Here is a 23,347-nt window from a genome sequence, read left to right as displayed (position 1 = left end):
CAAGGGGGAGCATTTCCAGCCATGCCTTGGCTTGCTGGCCACAGGGCAGGTCTTGGTTTGTTCTCCGGAGACACAGCCTGCAATGTGTGGAGCACCTTGAAATAGGGTGGAAGATTTGGATGCGGGATGCAAGTGCCTGCTGGCTGTACCAGATGCAGCCCGGCAAGATGGTGAAGATGGAGAAGCCAAGGGGATGCAACAGATTGAGCTTTTCTGTCTCTGTCAGTGCACAAACGAGCTAGACCAGGGATGGAGCCTGGAGCTGCTGCTGTCAGCACAAGAGGAGCTTTCAGGTGTGTTGAGGCAGTCCTTGAGTAGGAGAGATGGCATAAGAGGAGACGGTTGAAAACTGAACTTGCACTTGCATTGAGTTGCCCCAGATGTGCAAGCAGAGTTGCTTGAGATCCTGATGGTGGTGAGGTGATGATGGTAATGGTGATGAGATGCCACTGTCACAGTGCCTTGAAGGGGCATGAGTGGACACAGTTCAGTGCATCCAAAGTTATTCTGGTTTTCTGCTTTCTTGCAGGTTTAGAGCTTTGAAAGAGCAGCGAGTAAAAGAGATGCAACTGGAGAATGGCCTGTCTGTTAGAGAAGAGGATGGACTAGAGACAGATGATGCTTTGGAAATTAAGGGCTCTGACCCATCTAAATGGGAGGATGGCTCATTTGAAGAACGAGTGAGAGCTATAGAGGAACATAAATCACAGATGGAAAATAATCGGGTGAATCACGTGGACCCACTGGATACTTCTGGGAATTTATTATACAAAAGGCATGAGAGAGCCAGCAGCCAGAGCGGGATGGACGCAGAGGAGGAGGTCATCGTGAGAGAGAGACCCAAGTCACTGGAGGATCTCAACCAGAAAAAAGTGGTTCGTGCAAAAAGAGAAAGCCGGAGGATGCGTGAACTGGAACAGGCAAAATTCAGCTTGGAGCTGCTCAAGGTCCGCTCCACCAGTGGGCTGTCACCTTCTGAAGAGCGGCGGTGGTCCACCGAGCTGGTGTCAGAGGCACTTCATTCCCCTCAGGGAACCCCGGAGAGTGAAAGCTCTCAAGGGAGCTTTGAGATGTTAAGCTGTGAAGATACCCCAAGTAATAAACTTGTTTCCTTAGTTCTAGATGAGCAGGATGTGCAGTCACTGTCCACTGACTCTTTGCCTAGCAGTCCCCAGGCTCACGTGCAGGAGAAGTCTGGGGCAGATGTGAACAGCAATTTACCCAGTTGCAGAAGGATACCTGCAGACTTGGAGCTACCTGATAACCTCACCATGAAGGAGCACGTAATCTGTGACACCCAGAATGTTATAAACAAGGCACATACAAGAGAAACCTTCCTTTCCAGCAACCTGCCTACTTTCTATGTTCCACCACAAGACAATGTGAAGGTGATGGAGAATAACCTGAAGAACAAAGAAGTGGAAAGAGAGGAGAAGACAGTTACATTTTCAGAGGTCAGGAAGGACTCTGAGCCAGAACAGGGCAGAGCCTTGGGAAAGGATGAAGAGAAGTCCTCTACCAAGAGAGAGGAGTTTGGGACAGCGACTGCCACACAGGCCCGTTCTCCAGACTCTGTCATCAAGAGGCTGGAAAAGCTCAATGTGGAGAAAGAAGAAAGGCAAAAGCAGCTTCAGCTGCAAAACGAGAGGGAGATGATGGAGCAGATCCGTCAGCAGAAGGAAATTCTGGAGAGACAACGCAAAGCCTTTGAGCAGCAAGGGAGAATGGAGGTGTTGCAGAGGGCAGAGCAGAACAGGATGAAGGACTCCTCCCTCAAACCAACCAAAAAACCAGAGAGCCGGCCTCAGTCTGTCCTTATCCTGCACCCCCAGAGCAGGGGGGAGCATGGCCCCACAACTGGTTTGGCTCCAACCTCATCAGTGGACATCAAAGGTCTCACAGTTGGGACCAGGGGAAGCTCTCCAGCTCACAGTGCCCCTAGAGACAGACCTGTCAGCATGTTCATGGAGCGAAAAGAAGGTCAATTGGGATCAGCACTGGAAGCCCGATGCCATTCCAGACCAGCTCTGGACCCCAGGGACCATCCGGGCAGCCACTTCTCGAGGACAGAGCGTCTCCGGCAGCCCCGAATGCCCAACCAGGCCACCGAGGAGGCGAGGGCAAGCGCGATATTCTTCACCCCAAAAGACAATCCGTTTGGCCTTCAGTGAGTAAAAGATGATGTGCTTTCTCTGTAGTCTTTCTCCATAGGCTTTTTGTTCTGCTAGAGAAATAGTCCAAATAGAGTGTACAAAACCCCCAGTGAAATGAAAATGGGTTTCTGGATCTTCTAGCAATGAGAGGAAAAGGAACTGTCCTGTATGTGATGAGTATAACGTAAGTCAGGGGAGATGATAATGGACTTTAGCAGGTGAGGAGTGGTAGCAGCGAGAGGGTTGACACTGCTTTCATTTCTCCTAAATAAAGTGATAGGAGTTTATTTCTGAAGGTAGGAGAGAAAGAAAAGAATTCTTAGGATTTTTAGGTGGTCAGAGTAGAAATGATCAGATAAGGCACAATATTTCTGTATTTTTCTTGTTTCCTGTATAATTAACACAGCCAACAAAGCCTTGGACAGCCCCACCATGGCAGAGCAAAAAACAGCAAACCTCCAGAGAGGGTTTGGGGTATGAATTTTTCACATGTATAAGTATACATGTAATGGGCTTAACAGTCGTTCAGTTCCATCACACTGCTCACATGGTGGACTGCTCCAGCACAGGGGCCAGAGACCACAGCAAAAACTTGGGACAGTGTTTGCTCCCACTCTGTCATGTGGCTTAAGCTGCCTTGTCTAATTTTGGAGAGGTTTTGGCCATGCAGCTCAGAAAGGACATAAACTCCCCCCAAAAGCTTGCTGCACCTTTTCCAAGGAAATTAAGCTCCCAGTCAGTGTTTGCTGTAGGTAACTCAGAGTACCTCCAGATGGAGAAGTCTTGTGGTTTATGTGCTGTGGTGATGGGAGGAGATTCCCATTTATTTTGTGCAGCTTCTTTAACTAAATCTAGACACGCAGAATCATATAATAGTTTGGGCTGGAAGGGACATTCAAAGCTCATCTAGTCTAACCCCCCTGCAATGAGCAGGGATAACTTCAACTAGAGCAGGTTGCTCAAAGCCCAATCCAACCTGGCTTATCATTGTATCTATCATACGCATCTATCATTTTATTCAGATGTGATAGTGAAAAGAGTGAGCTAAGCAAAAAGCACGTTAAGTGGGTGTACTTTTTAATGCTATGAAGATGCAAAGTGAGGATGCTCTCCTGAACCAGTTCAAATGGAAATCTGCAGGAGGTCCTGGAGAGCTGTTTTGGAAGTGAGTGTTTGAGAATAGTCTTTCCCCCCTAAAAAAGCCTATTTATTTTCCTGGTTCATGCACAGAACAAGCAACAGGGTTAGAAAATATGTATATATTTTTGAAAAACTGTAATTTACTTTTTATTCTGCAACAGAACAATCACATTTGAGAATCCAGATGTGAAAAGGTACTATCCATAGCCACCATGATGGGCAGAGTTTGCAGGCAGAACTTCATGTCTTCTCAGTCTATTAACTCAAATCTTGAAGAATTCAAAGTGATTCCAGAACCCCATGACCTCAAACTTCCAATTTGGTCTTGGTTGCTTGGACTGTGCACTTGTACACTAGTGTGAGCTGGGCTGGGATGGTGGGAAGGTTTGTTGAAGATGAAACATCTCGGTTGTATTGTGTTTCAGCAGAGAAGCAAATCATCAATGCCTTTCCAAGGGTGAACTAGCCAGGAAGCCATTTAAGATGCCGGGGTCTGGCAAAGGAGAGGTAAGATGTAGCTTGTTTGTTTTCTTTTTTAATTGAAGAAAAGAGGAGAAAAAAACCTTATTCTGCCAGTTTTCCCTCAAAAGCTATTAAGAAGTGGACTATAAAGCACAAGGGCTGCTAGACATAGGGGAGGGATATATCACGGTATAGCAACCTTCACACCTTCTCTGAAAAATTAGAAGTCCTCACGACATTAGTTCATAGCAGCTCTGAATGAAAAGGATCTCATGGTCCTGATGGCAAACACTGTCCAACACAGTCTTGTCTTGGTTTGGTTTAACATACGTTTGGGTAACATCCATGATTGTCCATTTTCACTGTGCTGTCTTGGTTCTTGTTTTGCCTAGTCCTTTTTTGTACTAGATATGATAATACTGTGTCCCCTCCATGGGCCGCAGTGTCACTTAGAGATGTCCTAGGGCTACGCTATGATGCCAACCATCACTAGAATCTCCTTTTTATTTTAAAACCCTCTTTTTGTTGTGTTTTTTTATCCTTTGGTCAAGCAGGTTCCCAGACCGATCCATAAAAAGAAAGCCCGCATGGCGCGGACACGCTCCGATTTCTTGACTAGAGGTACTTTTGCTGATGGGGAGGGGGATACGGAGGAAGATGATTGCGGTGGCAATTTTGAGTTCCTTCTCTCCTCTGAGCAACCTCCTCATGCCGAGGCAGTGCCTGCCGCCCGCCTGGGCCAGGCCTGTTACAGTGACTCCGAAATGGTAATTTTTATCAGCGTGGTGTGGGAAATGGAACAAGAGAGCGAGTGGAGCTTTGGGAGCCTTTCTTTGCTAAACTTAACTGCACTGACCCCTCCACTGCTTCTTTTCCCACTCCCAAGGATGCTGTAGATGGGTAAACTGGGCAAACACGGCTGACAAGGATGTGACACAGGGAAATCAGTTGTATTTCTTGGTCATGGGGGTGTTTTCTGGCTTTATTCAGTATCAGCTACGATTCCACATGTCTCCTGGAGCATTGCAGCTTGTTTTACACAGCTACCTGTTTCTTTTTTGCTTTTTTTTAACTTCAGTAGCAAAGTCCCCCCAGGATCCTTTTACTCTAAAAATGATCTGCACTTGTCCGTAGAAAAGATCCAATCAAATATTGTCCAAAAAGCAACAGACAACAAAGAAAACTATATGACTCTTGCACCTTCTATTACTTTTGGTTTTGTATCTTTAGCCACAGTATCCTGTGCTTATTCAGTTCTCAACTCTTGGAGGAATGCTGGCAGATGACGTCTTACAAAAGGCAACCCCATGTAAACTGGGCAATAAAAATGTAGTGGGAATGAAACTGAGGTTTTTAAAACCGAACCTACCTTCCTGGCTTTTTCAAGCTCAGCAACTGGTGTCCCTTGGCAGGTCCGTGCTACATGAGCCTGCGCTGCAGAGCATTTGCATCTCAGGTTTAATCTCCTGCCCAGATAAGCTGCTTTTGGAAAATCGCAAACTGGCAGGTTTCAGGAGTGAAGAGGCCAACAGCTTCCAGCCCACTCCTGCTTTTATCCTGAGGTGCTTGAGATGTTCCCATGGAAGTGTGGATAAACACCAGAAGCTGTCTACTGCCCTAAGAGGCCAGATAAAGCATTGAGTAGAGCTGCCTTGCTTCTCCACTCCAGCTACAGGGCAGGATGTGGAGCTGAGTATGAAACCAAAGAAAAGCAGGAAAACCAAGGTCACTGATGTATTTTGTGCTACAGCATTGCTGTGGGTCCTGCAAACCTCTTGTGTGATCCTGAAATCCACTTTTCCAAGAAAGGCAGATAGCCAAGGGGGGCTTTCTGTGACTTTTTCTGTTAGCAGCTTTTATTATAAAGGGTTGGTTTTTTTCCCCAGGATAATTTCATCACTGGAAGAGGGAAAGTATTCACAAATTCCATTAATTTTTAAAGTTGCTTTTGACAAATTTCTAGGGATTTTGAGCCAGGAATACTTGAAACCTGACTGAACAACACAGCTCTGTGAACTGAGATTGCTTGGCTGCATCTTTGCACTTCTCCCTGCTTGTAGATCAGGGATGGGAGAATTTTATGTAGTGAAAAGCCTGGCCGAAGCCCTGGGCAAGAGACTGTGTTGTACCTGGAATGCTGTGCTACATTCCTGGAGGCTGCCCTCTTACAAAGCTCTAGGGCTTTTTTAGCTGTAGAAACCTTTCCTGCTGGGATGTGAAAGGTGCTGGGTTGGTGTCTGGCAAGCTCCATGCTTGGGGTGGACATGATTCATTGGAAATGCTCCTTGGGACTCTCCTCACCTGGTTTAACAGCTCTCATCGCATGCGAGTAGTAGTAGTAGCTGTCTCTCATCTCTCCTGTATCCCTCTTCTTCCCTGCTCTCCATCACTAGCTCTAACTGGTGGTCAGCACTTTTACCCCTTGTGTAGTTGAGTTCTGGTTTCTAGCAAATGCTACCCATGAAGTCATGTGCTCAGCGATACCCTACGTCTGTATGTCCTGACAACATGTACAGTGTTTCCATCCATATTCTGTATTGCAGGTTTGAGACCAACCCTTTGGCTTGTGGCTTTTCTGGGTCAGGATTGCCACAAGTAGCAAAATTTAGGGACTGCTAATCCATATGTATTAGCAGAGGCTGGTTGGGTGTTGCTTAGGAACAGCCTGTGATAGAACAATACTGGTGCAGGTGGGTTCGGGTACAAGATCAAGTAGGTTGGTATCTCTGCAGGCACATTCGTTGTGTCTTGTGATGTTCACATGAAGACGAGTCAGGCAGCCGCCGTGCATAGGCTGGTTTCCATGCTACTCAGTAGCTTATTCATACAGCTTCTGCCCCCCAGCTATGACTTTCCAAAAAAAGCCTCTCTTAATGCTCTGCTCAGTGGCCAAGGGCTGCTGGACGGATGAAAGAAAGATCTCGTGCAACCTTGTGAAGCTGAGCATGTGATGGCTCACCAGCTGCACTGGGTGAGAACCTGCCTGGTTTGCCCATTAGTTTCTTGATCATCAAGTTACTGGTTGTGTATCACCAGCTGGTAAATAGAGGTCCACCAAAACCTGATGCTCCTGACCTAAGCCTGAGGTATCCCAGAGCAGCAAAGACAAAGCTCATCTTCAGCCAGAGCTGAAACCCAAGGTGCACCAGCATATAAGATTGCTGCTGAAAGCACACTTGACTCCAAGGTGCCTTTAAGGCTAAAGGGCTTCCTGACAAAACCAAGCCTTCAAAGGTTGAGTTTTTTGGCTAGTGAATAGCTGAGGATTCATCTACCTTGGTTCAACTGGGAGGAATAGCTCCTGGCTGAGATCACCACATGTTAATTTCCCTTCAGTTTTGCACCTAAGTCTGGAGAGCTTTCCTGCTGTGGATAAATGGAAAGCCTTGGTTTGAGAAGCCACACCAGAAATACCTTCTGAATACAGTCTCCTTTGGCAGAGGCTCTTAGACAGAAGAACCTGGATAATGATGCAATATCATTTTGCTCCACAGAAAGACACAAATTGGCAAAATTTCATCCAAGTAACCAATCTGACCCCAAGCATGCTAAAGAGCCAACAGTGAAAAAGATCTCTTTTCCTGAGCCATTCAGAGGGGCATCACACTTTAGGAAGCTTCTCAGTGCAGCACATAGCACTGCTGCCTGCTAGGACAAGTCTCTTGGCCATAGTTCTTTCTTGCTAGCATGGGTGGGTGAAACAAAGGTTGCCCTTTGATCTCTTCTTCATTCAGGAGACAACTCCAAACCCCCAGCTATTGTCATTTACCCTCATGTGATGCTTTTTGGTTTTCCCTGTCCAGAGATTTTTTGGTGTAGGGACTTGTCTTGACATCTAAGAAAGTTTCGCATCCATATGAGGACCTTCCCCTTCAGAGCTTGTTGAAGGAGTCCCTCAAACAGAAGGATCTCACCCCAAAAATACCTTTTAGTGCTTACTTTCAAAAGCTGGACAACTTGCTGTACTAGCAGAAGAAATGCTGAGCAATAGTAGGTCAAGAATAGTGGCAGAGCAGAGAGAGGTGATGATAGTAATGGTAGACCATACTTCATCCAGTTTTGTCTAAAAAGTGCATTACAGATGTTTTTGACTCAAAGTCTTCTGTGTGAGCCAGTGGTTTCACTTGCTCTGCTCCATAATCTGTACTCTAAATCTGCTTGTGCAGTAGATACGATAGACATTTAAAGAATAAGGTGTATGTGGTGGCCTGTAGAGCAGCCTTTGCCTTGCTCTGGTGATCCCTTCAGCCTGCTGGCCATTGTCAGCGCATACCAATGTGCTTTGAAATACCAAAAAAGGAAGTAAATTTCCCCACAAAATACTTTTAAAACCCGAAAAACCAAAACCCAAAGCACTGAAATTGATTAAAAGGTTGAAATTACTCAAGAACAAATCTTTATCATGGGGGGGGGAAATATTTATACAAGTCATTTTGAAAAGCTAGTAATAAGTTTGGGCTGGATGATAATAACTTTTATGGTTTTAAGGGCTGTTTTCCAGTATCCATCCACAATTTATGTGTGATCATCACCTAAACATAAAAGCAGAAGTTTAGGCAGTTTCTTTCTTTCCCAGTGGCAAGTCTGCCTTATGTGCTGCCATCTCCTGGCTGGTAGAGAGGTTAGTCCAGGGGTGGAAATGAAACACTGAAGAGTAAATATGGGAAATGTGAGTCCCCTGCAGCCTGTATTTTATATCATTTTATTTTCGATATTTTAATAGAATAAAAAGAAATGCTGAAACCTACATTATGTTCAGCTGAGACATTCAGCTACAGGAGATATTTGACTGTCATCTCCTGGATCCTTTCGTACAACCTGATATCCTCATGCTGACAGTCTCTCCTCCAGAAGGGCAACTCTGAAATCACAGCTGCAGTGGGGAAAAAAAGAACAAAAATGGTTCTATTTTTTAAATACATCAAACCTATTTCTGGTCTGTTTCATGGAATCCTGATAGGTTCAATTGTTGCAAATTCATTTCACCATTCCAACTGATCCCAGGGCATTCACATGTTGGCCAAGGCAGATATCCTTGACGTTAAACTGCAAAATCTCTTATTTCTTGAGGGTTCATTTTGACCTGTCTTTAGCACAAAGACTTTGGTGGTCTTTTCTGTAAAGTCCTCAACAAGAGTTGAAAGAGGAAGCTCTGCTGGGACAGATCCATGAAGCTGAAGGTTCCTTTGGTGCTGGGAACACCACAAATCATTTCTTCATGGCTAACACGGCTCTTCTGGGATGGAGAGCTGGGCTGCTCAGACCACGATGGAGGAATGGCTGTGCAGGCCGAGTGATGAGGACCCATGGCTTGGTGCGCATGGATTTTCATCATTGGTGGCTCAAGGAAAAAGAAGGTTTGACCTCAGTGTAGAGTTAGAGCAAGGGAAATGCCTTTCTTTCTTAGGAGTCATGAAAAGATCTCTCTACTTATAGCTAGTTCAACAAGACTGCAGGTTTTCACCTCTTGACAGATGGAAATCAGAATCATACAATAGTTAGGGTTGAAAAGGACCTTAAGATCATCCAGCTCCAACCTTCTCTTAAATAAAGACTTAAGACATGAACATCTCATTTTTGCTGGGACAAACTAAAAACCAGGTGGCACCCAAAGAGCTGTCTCATTTTTAAACGCTTCATGCTTGGACTTGTTACAGACGGTGCAGAGATTTGCCTCAGGGGAAGGCCAGACAAAACTGCACAAAACGATGTCTCAGGGGGAGATCGGGAAGCTGGTGGCCACACAGAAGAGCCTGGCTCCAGATGGGAGGTAGGAAACATGGCTGGAGATGGGAAATGAGTCCCTCTCGTTTCGTTCTTTCTCTCCATCACCTTGCTGAGCCACCCTGGCTCCTCTGAAGGTTCACCAATCAAAGTTGCTACTTGTCCAGCCTTTCCTACATGAGTGCAGACAGGCCAGTTAGAAAACTCATCCTGTTATGATGACTTGGGCCTCATGTCCCATCCCAAGCCGCCTAATTGCATGCATGAAACTCAATTTTCTTGCCTTTCTTGAGGACAAGTAGCCTGGTTTTCCCAGTAGAAGTTGTTTGTATTTAACTCCTCCTCAAACACCATGAAGGTCAGGACATTTGGGGTAGTTTTAGGTAGAAGAACATCTCCTAGTTGATGTTGTTCCTCTTTCCACAACTTATTTCCAGGCCTCAACGAGCCAAGATGAGGTTCTGGGTGAAGGGAAAGCAGGGGGAGAAGAAGACCTCACGGGAGAAGCTTGCTACCCAGTCTGAGCTGCTGGAGTTGTATGCGGAGAAAGAAGCCCCTGGCAGGGAGGTGATTTCTGGTTTGCAGCTTAGTGAAGGTAAGTGTGGGGTGGCATGGTGCTGGTGGTGTAAGGAGCAGAGAAACTGTGTCTGGTCTCATGACAGAGGGAAAAGCTAGTGTAAACCTGGCTTTACACTGCAACAAAGCATAGCCCAAAATATAGGGACTTAGGTAAAGGTGTAGAAGAGAGGAAGGTTGGTTTATCTATCAGGTGTCTGTAATGGGAGTATTGTGTATGGTGGTATGGTCTAGCTGAGGCTGCTGTGGGAAAACGGGTTGGGAAGCTGCACAAATTGAATGTCCAAGCTAGTTCATGTCTCTTGAATTCACAGGCAGTGACAACCAAAAATAAAGGCAAGTAGGTTAAAGGGTGGGATCCAGAATGGGTCCTAGAGGAATTCTATGTCACTAATCCTCCAGCAGCTGGCTGGACACAGACAGATGTTTCACTTCTTGGTGGAGGAAATAACCAAAGGAGAAATTATGTTTAATCTTCCTATACCACACAGTGCTTTTCCCCTCCACAGGTTTACACCAATGCCCATCTCTCTGGTTTAGTGGCAGAATTCTTTTTCATCTGCTCTTCTGTCTCTGTCCCCCTTTGTGATTATCACCCGTAGAGTTGGGTCCTCACCACCTGACCCCCCCTCGGAGCCCTGAGCTGGCCGGTATCTACCGACGGGAGTTCAAGGAGAACAAGGAGCCCTCTCCCAAAGTGAAACGCAAGCGCAGCGTCAAGATCAGCAATGTGGCTCTGGAGCCCGTGCAGTGGCAGAATGATTCACTGCAGATCATAACCAGTGCTGGTGACTTGAAGAGTATGGATGAGTTTCTCTTGAAAAAGGTAACTCCTTCCTCAACGCTCCAGCTAAATCTTCAGAGAGCTCAAAGAGCATATGGAGGAAACAAAGCCAAAATTATCCTGGGGGAAGCAGTAGAATCAGAATGGTTTGGGTTGGAAAGGACCAACCACCTGCCACGGGCAGGGACACCTCACGCTAGACCATTTTGCCCAAGCCCTGTTCAACCTGGGGCAGCCACAGCTTCTCTGGGCACCCCATGCCAGTGCCTCAGCACCCTCACAGGGAAGAACTTCTGCCTTATATCTAACCTGAACTTCCCCTGTTTCAGTTTAAATCCATCTCGTCCTATCACTACAGTCCCTGCTGAAGAGTCCCTCTCCAGCATCTTCGTAGCCCCCTTTAGACACTGGAAGCTGCTGTGACATCTCCACGCAGCTTCTATTCTCCAGGCTGAACAGCCCTGTGTTCTCAGCCTGTCTTCATATGGGAGGTGCTCCAGTCCGTGATCGTCCTTCTGGCCCTCCTCTGGACTTGCTCCAATAGTTCTATGTCCTTCTTCTTTTGAGGACACCAGAACTGGGATACTATAATTCATCTAGGGTGCACTGCATGCACCAGGGCAGGCTTGGGACAGAAGGTGGCATGCTTCAATGCTTTCATTGCTTTGAGCTGCTCCTCATCAAAAATGGGTGACCTCAGAGGGGAGGAGTTGATGGCTGCAGGGAAATGCTCATGTTTCTAGTTTACATGCAGGAGAAACCACCTTGTAATCATTATTAACATCATCTGCCTGTGGTTGAGCAGCTGCTTCATCTCACACAGTGCTCAGCCACAGCACAAGTGGCATGGGTGAATAAACCCTTTTGGTTTCCCAGATGAATGAACTGGATAATGAGGACAGCAAGAAGGACACACTCGTGGATGTTGTGTTCAAGAAAGCGCTGAAGGAGTTCCGACAGAACATCTTCAGCTTTTACTCTTCAGCATTGGCAGTAAGTGTCTGGATGATGGGTGACAACTTCCACCTCCAGGAAAAATAAGATGCTCTGCATCCTCCTGGTGGCTGAGACATTGCTTAGCCTTCCATTCCTGGTCTGCTTATCCCAAAGGATAGATACTCTTCCTTTGTATTCAGTCCCATGAGCTGTAAATTTGGACTAACTCTTACTCTTTAGCCAGCTCTTGACACATGTGTAGAGATTTCTGATGGCCTCATTATAATCCAATGGGAAATGACAGTAAGTCAATGCACTCTTTGCCACCCAAAGTGCCTGAAAGCCTTTGTGTTACATTTATAAGAGATGGAGACATCTGAGCAATGTGGAGCTCTGCTCTTCTGCTGTTTCTGAATTTGAGCAATGATTGCTACGGCTCATGATCACAGTGATCAAGAAAAGCCAATTTATTGCCCAGATTGCATGAAGAGTTCCCTCTGAGACTTGATCTGGCACTTAACATTCTACTGCTCTGCACACTGAGAAGCCATGAAACGACTCTGTTAGATGATCTGATTTTCCTTCTTTTTATCATACTTGGACCTTTCCTGAGTGGTTGGAAGCAGGGCAGCCTGAAATGATTGTCTGGAGGTTAAAAGGCAATCTGAGCTGTATAAAAATCACTTTTCTTTTTGCTTCTGTTCCCTTACAAGATGGATGATGGGAAAAGCATCCGCTATAAGGACCTTTACGCCTTATTCGAGCAGATTCTGGAGAAGACCATGAGGCTTGAGCAGAGGGACTGGAGTGAGTCTCCAGTTAAAGTCTGGGTCAATACCTTCAAAGTCTTCCTGGATGAATACATGATAGAGTACAAACCCCTGGACTACACTGCAGTAAAGGTAATTGGCACTTTTCTTAAGGTGCTTGAAGATTTGGGAATTGTCTTTCCGTGGAGTTGTGCTCTATGTAGACACATGGGAACCTCTTTTGTCTTCTCCACTACTTTAAGCTGAGGTGGACAACATAAGGGTGATTCGTTGGTTGTGTTTCACTGCACTCAGCAAACCCAACTCACATCAGGGCTGAGCTGGGCTTTGGCTAATACCAATGGGTAGATATTGTCTTCAGGGCAAAGCTGCAACCATCTGTGGGTGATCAGAAAGGCAATTCCTGGTGCTTTTTTTTTTAGTTTTGGGGGATTTTCTCCAGTCTTTGAGGGCAATTGGAAGAGATACAAGCATTCCTGGTCTCCTGACCTCTTCCCAAGTGACCACATCACCATCAGTTGGGTTGCAGGAGAAATGGACATGGGCAGTGGCTGTCCTCAGGGTCTAGGTATGGTTTTTAGAACAGCCAGAGCTTGCAGCATGATCTCATGATCTCACTTTCTGGTCTGTCTTGCCTGAGAGGACAGCCATGCGGTCTCTGGCTGGGCTTGGGAGGTGGTGTTTATTGTATAAATACCCCATCTTCTGGCCCTTCTGCTCCAAGTCCTCCCCATGCTTCTCTCCAGGCAGGTTTTCTTAAGAGCAGGCTGAGCATCAGCTCTGGCTACAGTGCTGTGCCACATTCACCTCAGGTGTCTTGCATGAGATGGGAGATCAGGTCACTGCTGCAGGACTTGGAGCTAGAGCAGCAGCTAATCTGAGCTCTGGGATGAAGATGGGGGCAGTTGTCCAGGGGATTTCTGAAAACAGGTGATCCATAGGAGGGTTTTCTAAAGTGGCTCTCCTGGGGTTGCAGGTGCACTGGAGAACAGGGTGGAAAGCAGTGGGCAGCATGAGATACGAGCCCTTCATGCACTTTGCCTGGGGAAATTGTCCCTGAATACACTTAAATCTCTTTCCAATGCCAGGTGCCAAAAACAGAACGAAAAAAGAGAAGAAAAAAGGAAGCAGATGTGGTAAGTGAACACATTAAATAATGAATGTTCTTGTGCCCAGAATGATGAGCTATAAGAGACCTGGTCATGGCACATCCTATGCTGAGGTCCGAACATCACACTGTACTGAACATGCAACTGTGAAAGGATGTGCTGGAAAGGTGGACGGGGGTGGATGTGGTTTGTTTGGTCAAGGATCACTGTAGGTTGTTCTCTGAAAAACCATCCCACATCAGTCAAGACAGTAAATATAATGTCAAGAGTTATTATAGAAGAACTCAGAGGAAAAGTGTTCTAGGCTTCTGCATAAACTTACAGGGTGTGGTTTAGAACTCTAATGTCAGAGATGTAGGAGATTACATCTCCCTTTTTCATAAAGGATCTGATAGCATTAGTAAGGATGTAGATGCAAAGCAAAAAGGGGCCATGGATGCGTGGAAGAATCTTCTTAACATGGAGAAGCTGACCAGCCAACCTCAGTCAAACACTGTTTCTAACTTGCTTGTGTGATGGTTCAGTTCCCATAAAGGCTGGATTGGGTTGCTTGTGGGGTTATTGGGCTGAAAAGGAAATAAAAATAGCAAATAAAAGCAAATAACAGCTAAAAGCTGGTGAGCTGACCATGTTCATCTTCTCGTTTTGCAGCACACTAAGCACACATCTCCTTTTAATCACCACTCAACCTTTATCATTGCAGGTGGAAGAGCACAACGGTCACATTTTTAAGGCGACCCAGTACAGCATCCCCACTTACTGTGAATATTGTTCCTCTTTGATCTGGATAATGGACAGGGCTTCTGTTTGTAAATGTAAGCACACTCTCTTTGGTCTGTTTTCATGAGTTCGTATCACAGTGATGAGCTTTTGCATTTTGAAAGGTGTTGGCTGCTCTTTCCTGCAGCCCCACTCTCAAATAACTTGTGTTTTTTCACATTAAAACATCTTTAGGGGCAGATCTTAAGGATTTTTGAAGTCAACTAGTAAGTCCATCCCAGCAACCCTTCCAGTCCTCATGTTACAATTTGGGTGGAGAGAGCTTTGCATGTTACACATTTTATCCCATAAGGTTCTATGGTCATCCCATAGGGTCAAACCGTATTTGTCACAGTAAGAAGGATGGTAGAGTCAGGTATGGCAAACATGACCTGCAACTTCAGCCCATAGAATGCCTGTAAGTCTCATGACCTTGGAGAATTCATCTGGTTTAGCCTATTTGGCCTCCAGGCACATCAATTCCTGGGGAGCTCAGGGAAGTGGAGGAGGATCAATGGGAAAGATTGATCCATTGCTTTGGATTTTCTGACATTTCTGTGCTTAAGTTGGAAGTATCAACTCTGGGTATTTCAAGCTGAAGCACAGGACAGGAAGAATACAGATTAGGTGCTATTTCCAACCTCTTTGAGGGTATTTTTTTGGAGCAAGTCCAGAGGAGGCCACAAGGATGATGAGGTGCAGGAGCATCTCCTGTATGGAAACAGGCTGAAAACACTGGGGTTGTTCAGCCTGGAGAAGAGAATCTGTGTGGAGACATCAGAGCAGCTTCCAGTGTCTGAAGGGGGCTACGAGGATGCTGGAGAGGGACTTCTTGTCAGGGACTGTAGTGATAGGACAAGGGGTGATGGGTTCAAACTGAAACAGGGGAAGTTCAGGTTGGATATTAGGCAGAAGTTCTTCCCTGTGAGGGTGCTGAGGCACTGGCACAGGGTGCCCAGAGAAACTGTGGCTGCCCCATCCCTGGCAGTGTTGGACACAGGGGCTTGGAGAAAGCAGTTCTAGTGGAAGGTGTCCCTACCCATAGCAGGGGGTTGGATCTGGATGACCTTAAGGTCCCTTCCAAAACAAACCAGTCTGGGTTTTTATGATTCTATTTATGTCTGATAGCTCAGAGTGACTCATGATTATTTTCCAAGTTGAATTTAATGTTTCAAGGAGCTGAATATGGGACTTTTATAATTAAAGGCTTCATTTTTTTCTGTTTGTTTGAGTGGATCTAATACAGATTTGGCCCCTGGAAACTGCAAATTCAATGTGCTTTTGACCTGCTAGTCCTGTGAGGAGCTACTTAATTCATATTAATTCATATGTCTCCAGTGATGCGACTTTTTGGATTATTAAATCCTCCTTTTCTTCATTGCAGTATGTAAATATGCTTGTCACAAGAAGTGCTGTCTTAAAACCACGACCAAGTGCTCCAAAAAGGTAAATGTCTGTCAGTCCTTTTCTTTCATCATCTTTCATTTTATTTCAGACAGTGAGCCCAAGTTTGTATAAAAAATGTTTGCAGGCACAGAACTTGATATAATGCTGGCAATAACCCTCCTTCGAGCAGCAGCTTGGACCAGAGATCCCTGAAGGTCTCTCCAGCCAATGCTTTGGTGTTTGCATGGGGACTAACGCAGTGACGCATCACTGTAGATCTGCGCAGTCATGCAGCAGATGGTGCAGTGATGTTCCCTGCCTTTATCCACACTGAACCATAGAAAGCTGTCCTTACAGCTTATAGGACTTGGAAATGGGGTGTTATCCTTAAATGTAGGATTATTCCTGGAAATAGGGGTTATTCTTAACCCAGTTGGTCCCTGTTGAGGCTCACAGCACAGTTTCCAAACAGGAGCAGCACAACAGCTGAGCAAGGAAGGGTGAATGGAGGATGCTCAACACTCACCATCCTCCTTAGGGGGGAATTAAATACTGTGTGCTGCGTTTTAAACGTATGGAGAACAGTGAATGAATGTAACCGGTCACTCTGACTAATGTGAGCCATCAGGATTTGGAGGTTTTTTTCTTTGAAATAGTTTATTTTATGCCCCAAAAGAATGATAATACAGCCAGGGTAATAATGTGTGCAAAGCTTTGTCAGCTCCTTGTGAGGCTTCTCAAGGAATAACAGCCTCTATAAAGCTGCATGATTACATTTTTCCTAATAAGCTGAATATATACATTGAACATATATATGAATATACTTGTATTTTGAATATATATAGTATTTTTGCTGCACTCCTTCCCTTTCTGGGAGTGTTTCTGCAAGAGCTGGGAACACCTCACATGAGTTTCTGCTCTAAAATCTGGGAAGTTCATTGAGATCTCTGATTATCTTAGGAGAAATTCAGAGGTGCTTGGACCCATCTCATTTCTTGTGGTAGCTCTGCACAAGGATGTTTTTGTGCTGTACCCAAAGAAGCAAGTTCACTGTAGCTTTCCACCTGGGTGGCTGGAGGTCCTTCTCTAGGAAGACTCTGGCTTGTCTGTACTTAGTTGTTTTAAGGTTGTTTTTAGTGACAGGGAGCCACAAACCCTCTCTTATCCTTTGAGAAAGAGGTCTTTATTTTCTTGCAGCAGTTGATTTTGTAACTCTTAGCCTTGTCCCAAACTGGATCTGTTTCTCCAGATCTGTGGTGAACTTGAGCAAATGCCAATTTCATCTCTCTCTATGGTCATGGAATTGTTTTCACCCATACTTCATCTCAGCACTACCTGCTTTGAGTAAAGCAGCACGTGGGGTTTGTGTCATCATGTTTGCTGGTGGCCATTTGAGCAGCAGGTGATGAATTTCAATTGGTAGCTGAGACCAGGTGTTCCTGGGGTGGGGTTTTTTCCCTAGCACAGGAAACAGTGTGGACATCTTCCCCACATCATCTCATAAGGTTGACAGATCAGTGAAAGGATGAACCTGAATGGGGAAGACAAAGATGCAGGAGTGGTTATAAGGGCAGCTGTGACCTGGGTCATGGTCACCAACAACTTGTTAATGACTGGCCTGCAACATATGTCTTTTCATATCCCTTTTGCTGGCACCAGGAAGTCGTGTCAGTATTTCACCTGGTTTTTTGAATTTTCCCACTCAGAATCTCCCACACAGGAGAACTTTGTCCAAATTGGAATGTGCCAGTTACCCAGTCTCCAGTGAATGTTTGCAGCCAGCAAAAGGGTCTGTCCTGGCAGACATAGATGGGGATTTTCATGCTCTTATTTTAGCATCATGTTTGTTCACATACATTTTGTAATTGCCAATGCTGCAAGTTAATCAAAGTCCTCAAGACTCAGATTTGCCTGTTCTGCTTTGTGCATCCCCTTTGGGGAGTGAAATCATCCCCAGAGAAGATGCTAGAGAGGCAGGAGGTGGAGGAGGACCATGCCTGGCTGCCTTGGCTCTGCCAGGCTGAGAATATACCACAGTTGGGTGGTTGAAGAAAGATCCAAAGTTTTATGATTTCAGGTGCATGCCCAGAGACCAGCTTAGAATTGCAAGACATAATTGCTGGCTGTCCTTCATTAGACTGACTTGCACATCACCTGGATCAGCTGAAGAAGCCTGAAGGGCAGCCGGATCTGAGCACTGCACCAGCATTGCTTCCTGGAAGGATTTTCAACCCCTTTTTTCCCTTTTCCTCCTCAGTATGACCCCGAGCTGTCGTCTCGGCAGTTTGGTGTGGAGCTCTCTCGGTTGACCAGTGAGGAGCGGGCAGTGCCGGTGCTGGTGGAGAAGCTCATCAACTACATCGAAATGCATGGGCTGTACACAGAGGGCATTTACAGAAAATCAGGGTCCACCAACAAGATCAAGGAGCTGCGGCAAGGACTTGATACAGGTAAAAGGATGGGGAAAGACCATGCAGGGAGGAAAATCTCTGCAACAGCAAGGTTGGATGTGAGGAAGATGGAATGCTTCATTGGGATGAAACAAGGGAGCGGTCCTGCCTTCCTTCCTGTGCAAGTGGTGCTTTCATATCTCCAACAAAACTCAAGTCACCAGCTCATGCATTTTGGGTGCAGTTCCTGAAAAAAAAGTAATTCTGGTAGAGGGAAAACACTGCTTTACTTACACTGTAACAATTGATGCCAGCAAGAAAAGAAATCCTGGTTCAACCCAAGGTTCCTTGCCCCGGAAAATGCATTTCTCTCTAATTTTAACAGGTAGAGCTGAAAACAGGTGCTGGGCTTCTTGCCATTGAATGCAGTGTCGGTTTGGGGTGGCAAACATTTTTTAGTGTAGAGGAGTAACTTCTCATAGAATGGTTCAGGTTGGAAGGGACATTTAATGGTCACCTGGTCCAACCCCCTGGCTTCACTAATGGCTTCATATTGATTGTTGCCTCTTGTTTTTTCATTTTTCCTCATTCTGTTGCCAAACCCAGACATTGATAATGTGAATTTAGATGACTACAACATCCACGTCATCGCCAGCGTGTTCAAACAGTGGCTCCGAGATCTGCCCAACCCTCTCATGACCTTCGAACTCTATGAGGAGTTTCTGCGGGCGATGGGTAAGAAGCCTCCTTTGGTATCTCATTCCCTCAGCAGAGAGAAAAGGTGGCCTAACTTTTTATTTAGTCTCTGGGCCCAAACCAGCTAGTTTTGCCAAATTACCTTTACTGTGTTTCAAAGCCTGAATTTTTGGCTATAAGGGTTTTTTCACAAGAAGCCACAGGCAGTTCAGTCTCACCTTTGGTGACACACATTGCATCATGGTTCAGCAGATTTCAACCCAAACCATTAGCCAGCAGTTCCATCCTTTAAGTAGCGAAAGTAAGTAAGTGTTAAGGTATCATTTTAAATAGGAGAAAGAATTAGAAGCTGTTCCTAAACACTGCTGCTTCCTCTGCAGGCCTCCAGGAGAGGAAAGAGACTGTACGGGGAGTGTATTCAGTCATTGACCAGCTCTCCCGCACCCATCTCAGCACCTTGGAGCGTCTCATCTTCCACCTGGTGAGGTACGTTAAGCCAGGGCCACTCTGGGCAAGGGGAGGATGCTCAGGCATCCTTCATACCGAAGTCACGAAGACTGAAAGGAGGTGGGAAAGGGAAAAGGAGAGTTTTCACATCCATCACACCTCGCAGGAGGTGGCCCCAGAGCTGTTCTCCAAATGACCCTTGTATTGATGAACAGCCTCTGCAGTGTTGTGGTTGCTCATAGTGCTTGCAGGTCCATGGTGCCCCTCACCACTGCAGGGACAGGATTTGTGGGTGAAAAACGCTGGGGTTTTGCTTGCCTTAAGAACACCTGAGATGTATTCAGGTTTGGCTTTCTCCAGCAGGCAGAGCAAAGATGAAAGCAGAATAGCGTGCTTGCTAGCAGAGCAAGACTGCACCGTAGATATGTTGTCTCTTCTGTTCATCCATGGAGGAGATGCAGTGGGAGGTGCCTTCACCACTGACTTCTGGCTTAATCCCTGTTTTTTCTAGGATTGCCCTCCAAGAAGAGACCAATCGCATGTCAGCTAATGCCTTGGCCATTGTCTTTGCTCCCTGTATTCTCCGCTGCCCTGATACAACAGACCCACTGCAGAGCGTTCAGGACATCAGTAAAACAACCACGTAAGAACATGGTGCTGGATGATCCAGCGCCTGACCTATTTCCCTGTCACCATTCCTATCTTGATAACCCTCAGTACGGTCAAGTGGCTCAAGAATAGGAAGCTTAAGCATGGAAATTAGGAACACCTATTTCCCCAAGAGGTTGTTAATGGGGATTTTTAAGCTATGAGGATCCACAAGAGCAGATCAACTTGTGTTCCCACCTGGCACTTCCCAGCAGGAAAAGGTGAAGCTTGTGCTGAGGTGGTATATTCATACTTAATCTGGAGAGGTGGGAGGAAGGGGTTATTTGATGAGGTGAGTTTGGTCTGCAGCAATGTTAATACTGCAGACTTGCATTTCTTTAAGGTATTTGACATAACTGCAAAGGTTTTACAGAGGAAAAAGTGAAGCACCTGCCAAAATTCAGTCTGGCTTGTATTAAGTAGATTTAAAAATTGATAATGGAGACAATGATAATGATGGAAACCATCCAGTGAAGGGCTGGGCTTCTGAAAGAGTTTGGTTTACTGCCAGGAAGTATTAAAGTGGTTGGAGACCAGAACGTGTTTGGAGGCTCAGCTGGTAGGAGCACTCATCCTTTCACAGGATATCTCTGTAGCTTCTCTCTTGGACTTTAGCTATAGCACATCCTCTGATTTTGTTACATGGAAAGGACTACATTTTTTCCACAAACACACTCCTGACAGCATTAAACAGTTCTGCTAAACAAGCTTGCTGAAGGATTACTGCATGTAAGTGAGTTGGAGGCAACCTGCCTTCCCCAGGTTTGTATTTCTTTGATCCCTCTTCCAAGAGAGGGATCTTTATCACTCTTTTTGGAGGAATTTGCACTACCCTTTGGTTTCCAGCTGGAGCTTTCTCCATCTGTGTTTTCCATCAGGGCAGATCTTCAGGCAAGACAGAGACGGCTCAGATCAAATTGTTTCCTCTTCCAATCTTGTCTTTTTTTCCCCCTTTAGGTGTGTAGAATTAATTGTCATCGAGCAGATGAACAAATACAAGGCTCGTCTCAAGGACATCAACAGCCTGGAGTTTGCAGAGAACAAAGCCAAGAGCCGCCTCTCCTTGATCCGCAGATCGATGGTGAGATGCCAAAACCATCTCTGACCCTTCCCATCCCCTCCTTGCCACTGAAGCAACCCTTCCTTATCTTCTCCTGCTTATCCCAGCCTCCCAAACCCCTCACACCTCCCACACCAACCTCCCCAGGACAGGGACCCTCAGCCCCATGGAGGCTCCTTACCTTTGCAGGGAGTCATTCCAAAGCACAAGAAAGTGGGAATGGTCTGTGGAAATGTGGTCACTCCAGCTCAGGTGCTCCTGATCAGTGTTTCCATCTTGATTTGAACTTGTTTGATTATGGGTTGAGTCAAGCCTTTCACTGACCAGCTCAATGTTGCCCCATGGGGGACCTGGACCATCCTTTTTCGTACTCATTTGCTTTATCTGAACCCAAAATGAGCTCCTCAGAGGCTCTCCCTGTTCCCACACCATCTTTTTGGGAAACTCAAATCCATCTCATTGAGCTGCCATTCTGCCTTGGGGGCCAGCGGGCTGTGGATGCACGCTGCACTTGGCTTGTTGGGCTGTGGGAGCGAGACAGACTTGGCACAGCGTGGTTGTCCCAGGCTTGGGCTGAGGAGCCAAGTGACACTTCTGCTTGGACCTGCCCGCTCTGGTCCTCAGGGACATGTTGCTTCTGCTTTCTCGGGGATGAAATCCAAGTAGGGGCTGCCCAAGGTCGTGGGGCTGGTGCTACAGAGCTGCCCTGCTCATCCTACTTGAAAAAAAAAACCCATCAAAATGAACAGAAACGGGTTTTTTTTGCCGGGGCAATGGCATGTGCACTCTAACCTTCTGCTTTCCTTTTCATCTCCTCTCTAATCCAGAAACCTGTACTAATTGCAGTTAGATTTATGAGCATAACCCGCAGCTCAATCCCGGTATGTATTCACTGCAGTGCGCCCCGCGCCAGCCGCCGCGTCCCTTCGTTGTGTGTCACCGCCACTCATTCCAGCCCCGTCCCACCGGCCATTGTCCGTGAAGTTGCCCATCTGGTCCCCAAGTGGGAGCTGCTCCTCAGGGTCACTGTTTCTCCAGCAGGTCCCCCAGGCACCAGGAGTTTGGGATGGTTGCCACTTGGCCACCCCAGCAAGCAGCTCCTTGAAAAACTGCATTCTGCCCCTTCTCCCCTTCCTACTTTTTTTTCCTCTTCTATTTTCTTTTCCCATCCTGTGAGTCCCTCTTTTTTTCTTTGCTTGACTCATCCCTTTCCACCCCTATTTCTGCTCACTCAGGGTATGTTTCAGCATCATATTGCTTTCGCAGTGTTGCTGTATCTTAAGATGGTGGATAAAACCAGTGGCTCAGATTCCTCTGTGACCTCGAGGCATATGAAGGCCTCCTCCACCTTCTTGCAGGATCAGCACCACCACCCCTTTGTACAGAAGGGCACAAGACCCAGGTTGGAATTGGAAGGCATCCAGCAACCCCTTTATTCCCCAGCTCCATCCAAGCTTGACTTTGAGTTCCAGTGAGAAAAGTGCTTGCAGGTTTTTGGGGATACTTCTGGAGCTGTTTCCCTTCCTACCAGATTCAGCCCATGGTGCTTCTCCCCATCCATGCGGGTCAGGAGACAGAGAAGGGCAAAACTCGAGCTCTGCTCCCCGATGCTGTTTTGCAAGCACACCATTTCACAGGGGCTTAAGTCCACAAGCCAGTGGGATCCTTGGGATCTCAGGGGTTTTGGCTAATAGGATTCAGGTAGCTGCGCTTCAGCTCAGGAGCCCACGTGAGAAGGTGTCAGAGGAATGCCAGGGCACAGGAGCAGCTTTGCTAACACAGGAAGGTCTCTGAGATGTGACATTAAAAGATGAAAAGGATGAAATGGAACAAATCTCTCTTTTAGAGGAAAAAAAAAAGGAGGCTTCTTTACACTGCCCACCTGCTCTGGGTACATGGGTTATCAGGAAGAGCCAGGGATGCCACAGCTGCAGAGACTAGATAGTCCTACGGGGAGAAAAGCTGTGTTGCAGCAAGCATGGAGGTGCAGGCTTATCCTGGGTGATAGTTGTCAGGAGGGCACCAAGCAAGGGGCACATCTCAGGCTGGTCGATGTTGCCCAAGTCCTGGTCAGTTGAGGATCTAGAATTTAGAAGATGAGACACGTCTGATTATGATAATGGTTAAGATGAAGCTTTTTAATGTCTGTGGTGTCCCTCATCCAAGGGTGGGTGAGGAAAGGATGCAAGATGCAATCTGATGATAAAGTGGGAGCCAGGTGCCCTGAAATCAAAGCCCTGGTGACACTTCCACCCAAAGTCAGCATGGACCTGGCACATCAAGCTTCCCATTGCATGGGCTGTCAAG

General features: G+C 46.3%; 1 protein-coding gene across 1 annotated transcript in view; it reads left to right on the top strand.

Moving 5' to 3' along the window:
* MYO9A (myosin IXA) overlaps positions 1-23,347 on the top strand; it is a 185,822-nt gene that overhangs the window by 160,184 nt on the left and 2,291 nt on the right. The window contains exons 25-40 of the mRNA XM_034066356.1: positions 530-2,167; positions 3,719-3,800; positions 4,310-4,522; positions 9,413-9,525; positions 9,917-10,074; positions 10,658-10,881; positions 11,716-11,832; positions 12,489-12,677; positions 13,634-13,681; positions 14,358-14,469; positions 15,798-15,859; positions 18,057-18,249; positions 18,796-18,924; positions 19,266-19,371; positions 19,844-19,975; positions 20,938-21,061. Coding sequence (XP_033922247.1) covers positions 530-2,167; positions 3,719-3,800; positions 4,310-4,522; positions 9,413-9,525; positions 9,917-10,074; positions 10,658-10,881; positions 11,716-11,832; positions 12,489-12,677; positions 13,634-13,681; positions 14,358-14,469; positions 15,798-15,859; positions 18,057-18,249; positions 18,796-18,924; positions 19,266-19,371; positions 19,844-19,975; positions 20,938-21,061 — 3,640 coding nt within the window. The remainder of the gene's footprint in view (positions 1-529; positions 2,168-3,718; positions 3,801-4,309; positions 4,523-9,412; positions 9,526-9,916; positions 10,075-10,657; positions 10,882-11,715; positions 11,833-12,488; positions 12,678-13,633; positions 13,682-14,357; positions 14,470-15,797; positions 15,860-18,056; positions 18,250-18,795; positions 18,925-19,265; positions 19,372-19,843; positions 19,976-20,937; positions 21,062-23,347) is intronic.

This window comes from Melopsittacus undulatus, chromosome 9, assembly GCF_012275295.1.
Source record: "Melopsittacus undulatus isolate bMelUnd1 chromosome 9, bMelUnd1.mat.Z, whole genome shotgun sequence".
In the NCBI taxonomy this organism is placed as follows: Eukaryota; Metazoa; Chordata; class Aves; order Psittaciformes; family Psittaculidae; genus Melopsittacus; species Melopsittacus undulatus.
This window is presented reverse-complemented; position numbering and strand designations above follow the sequence as displayed.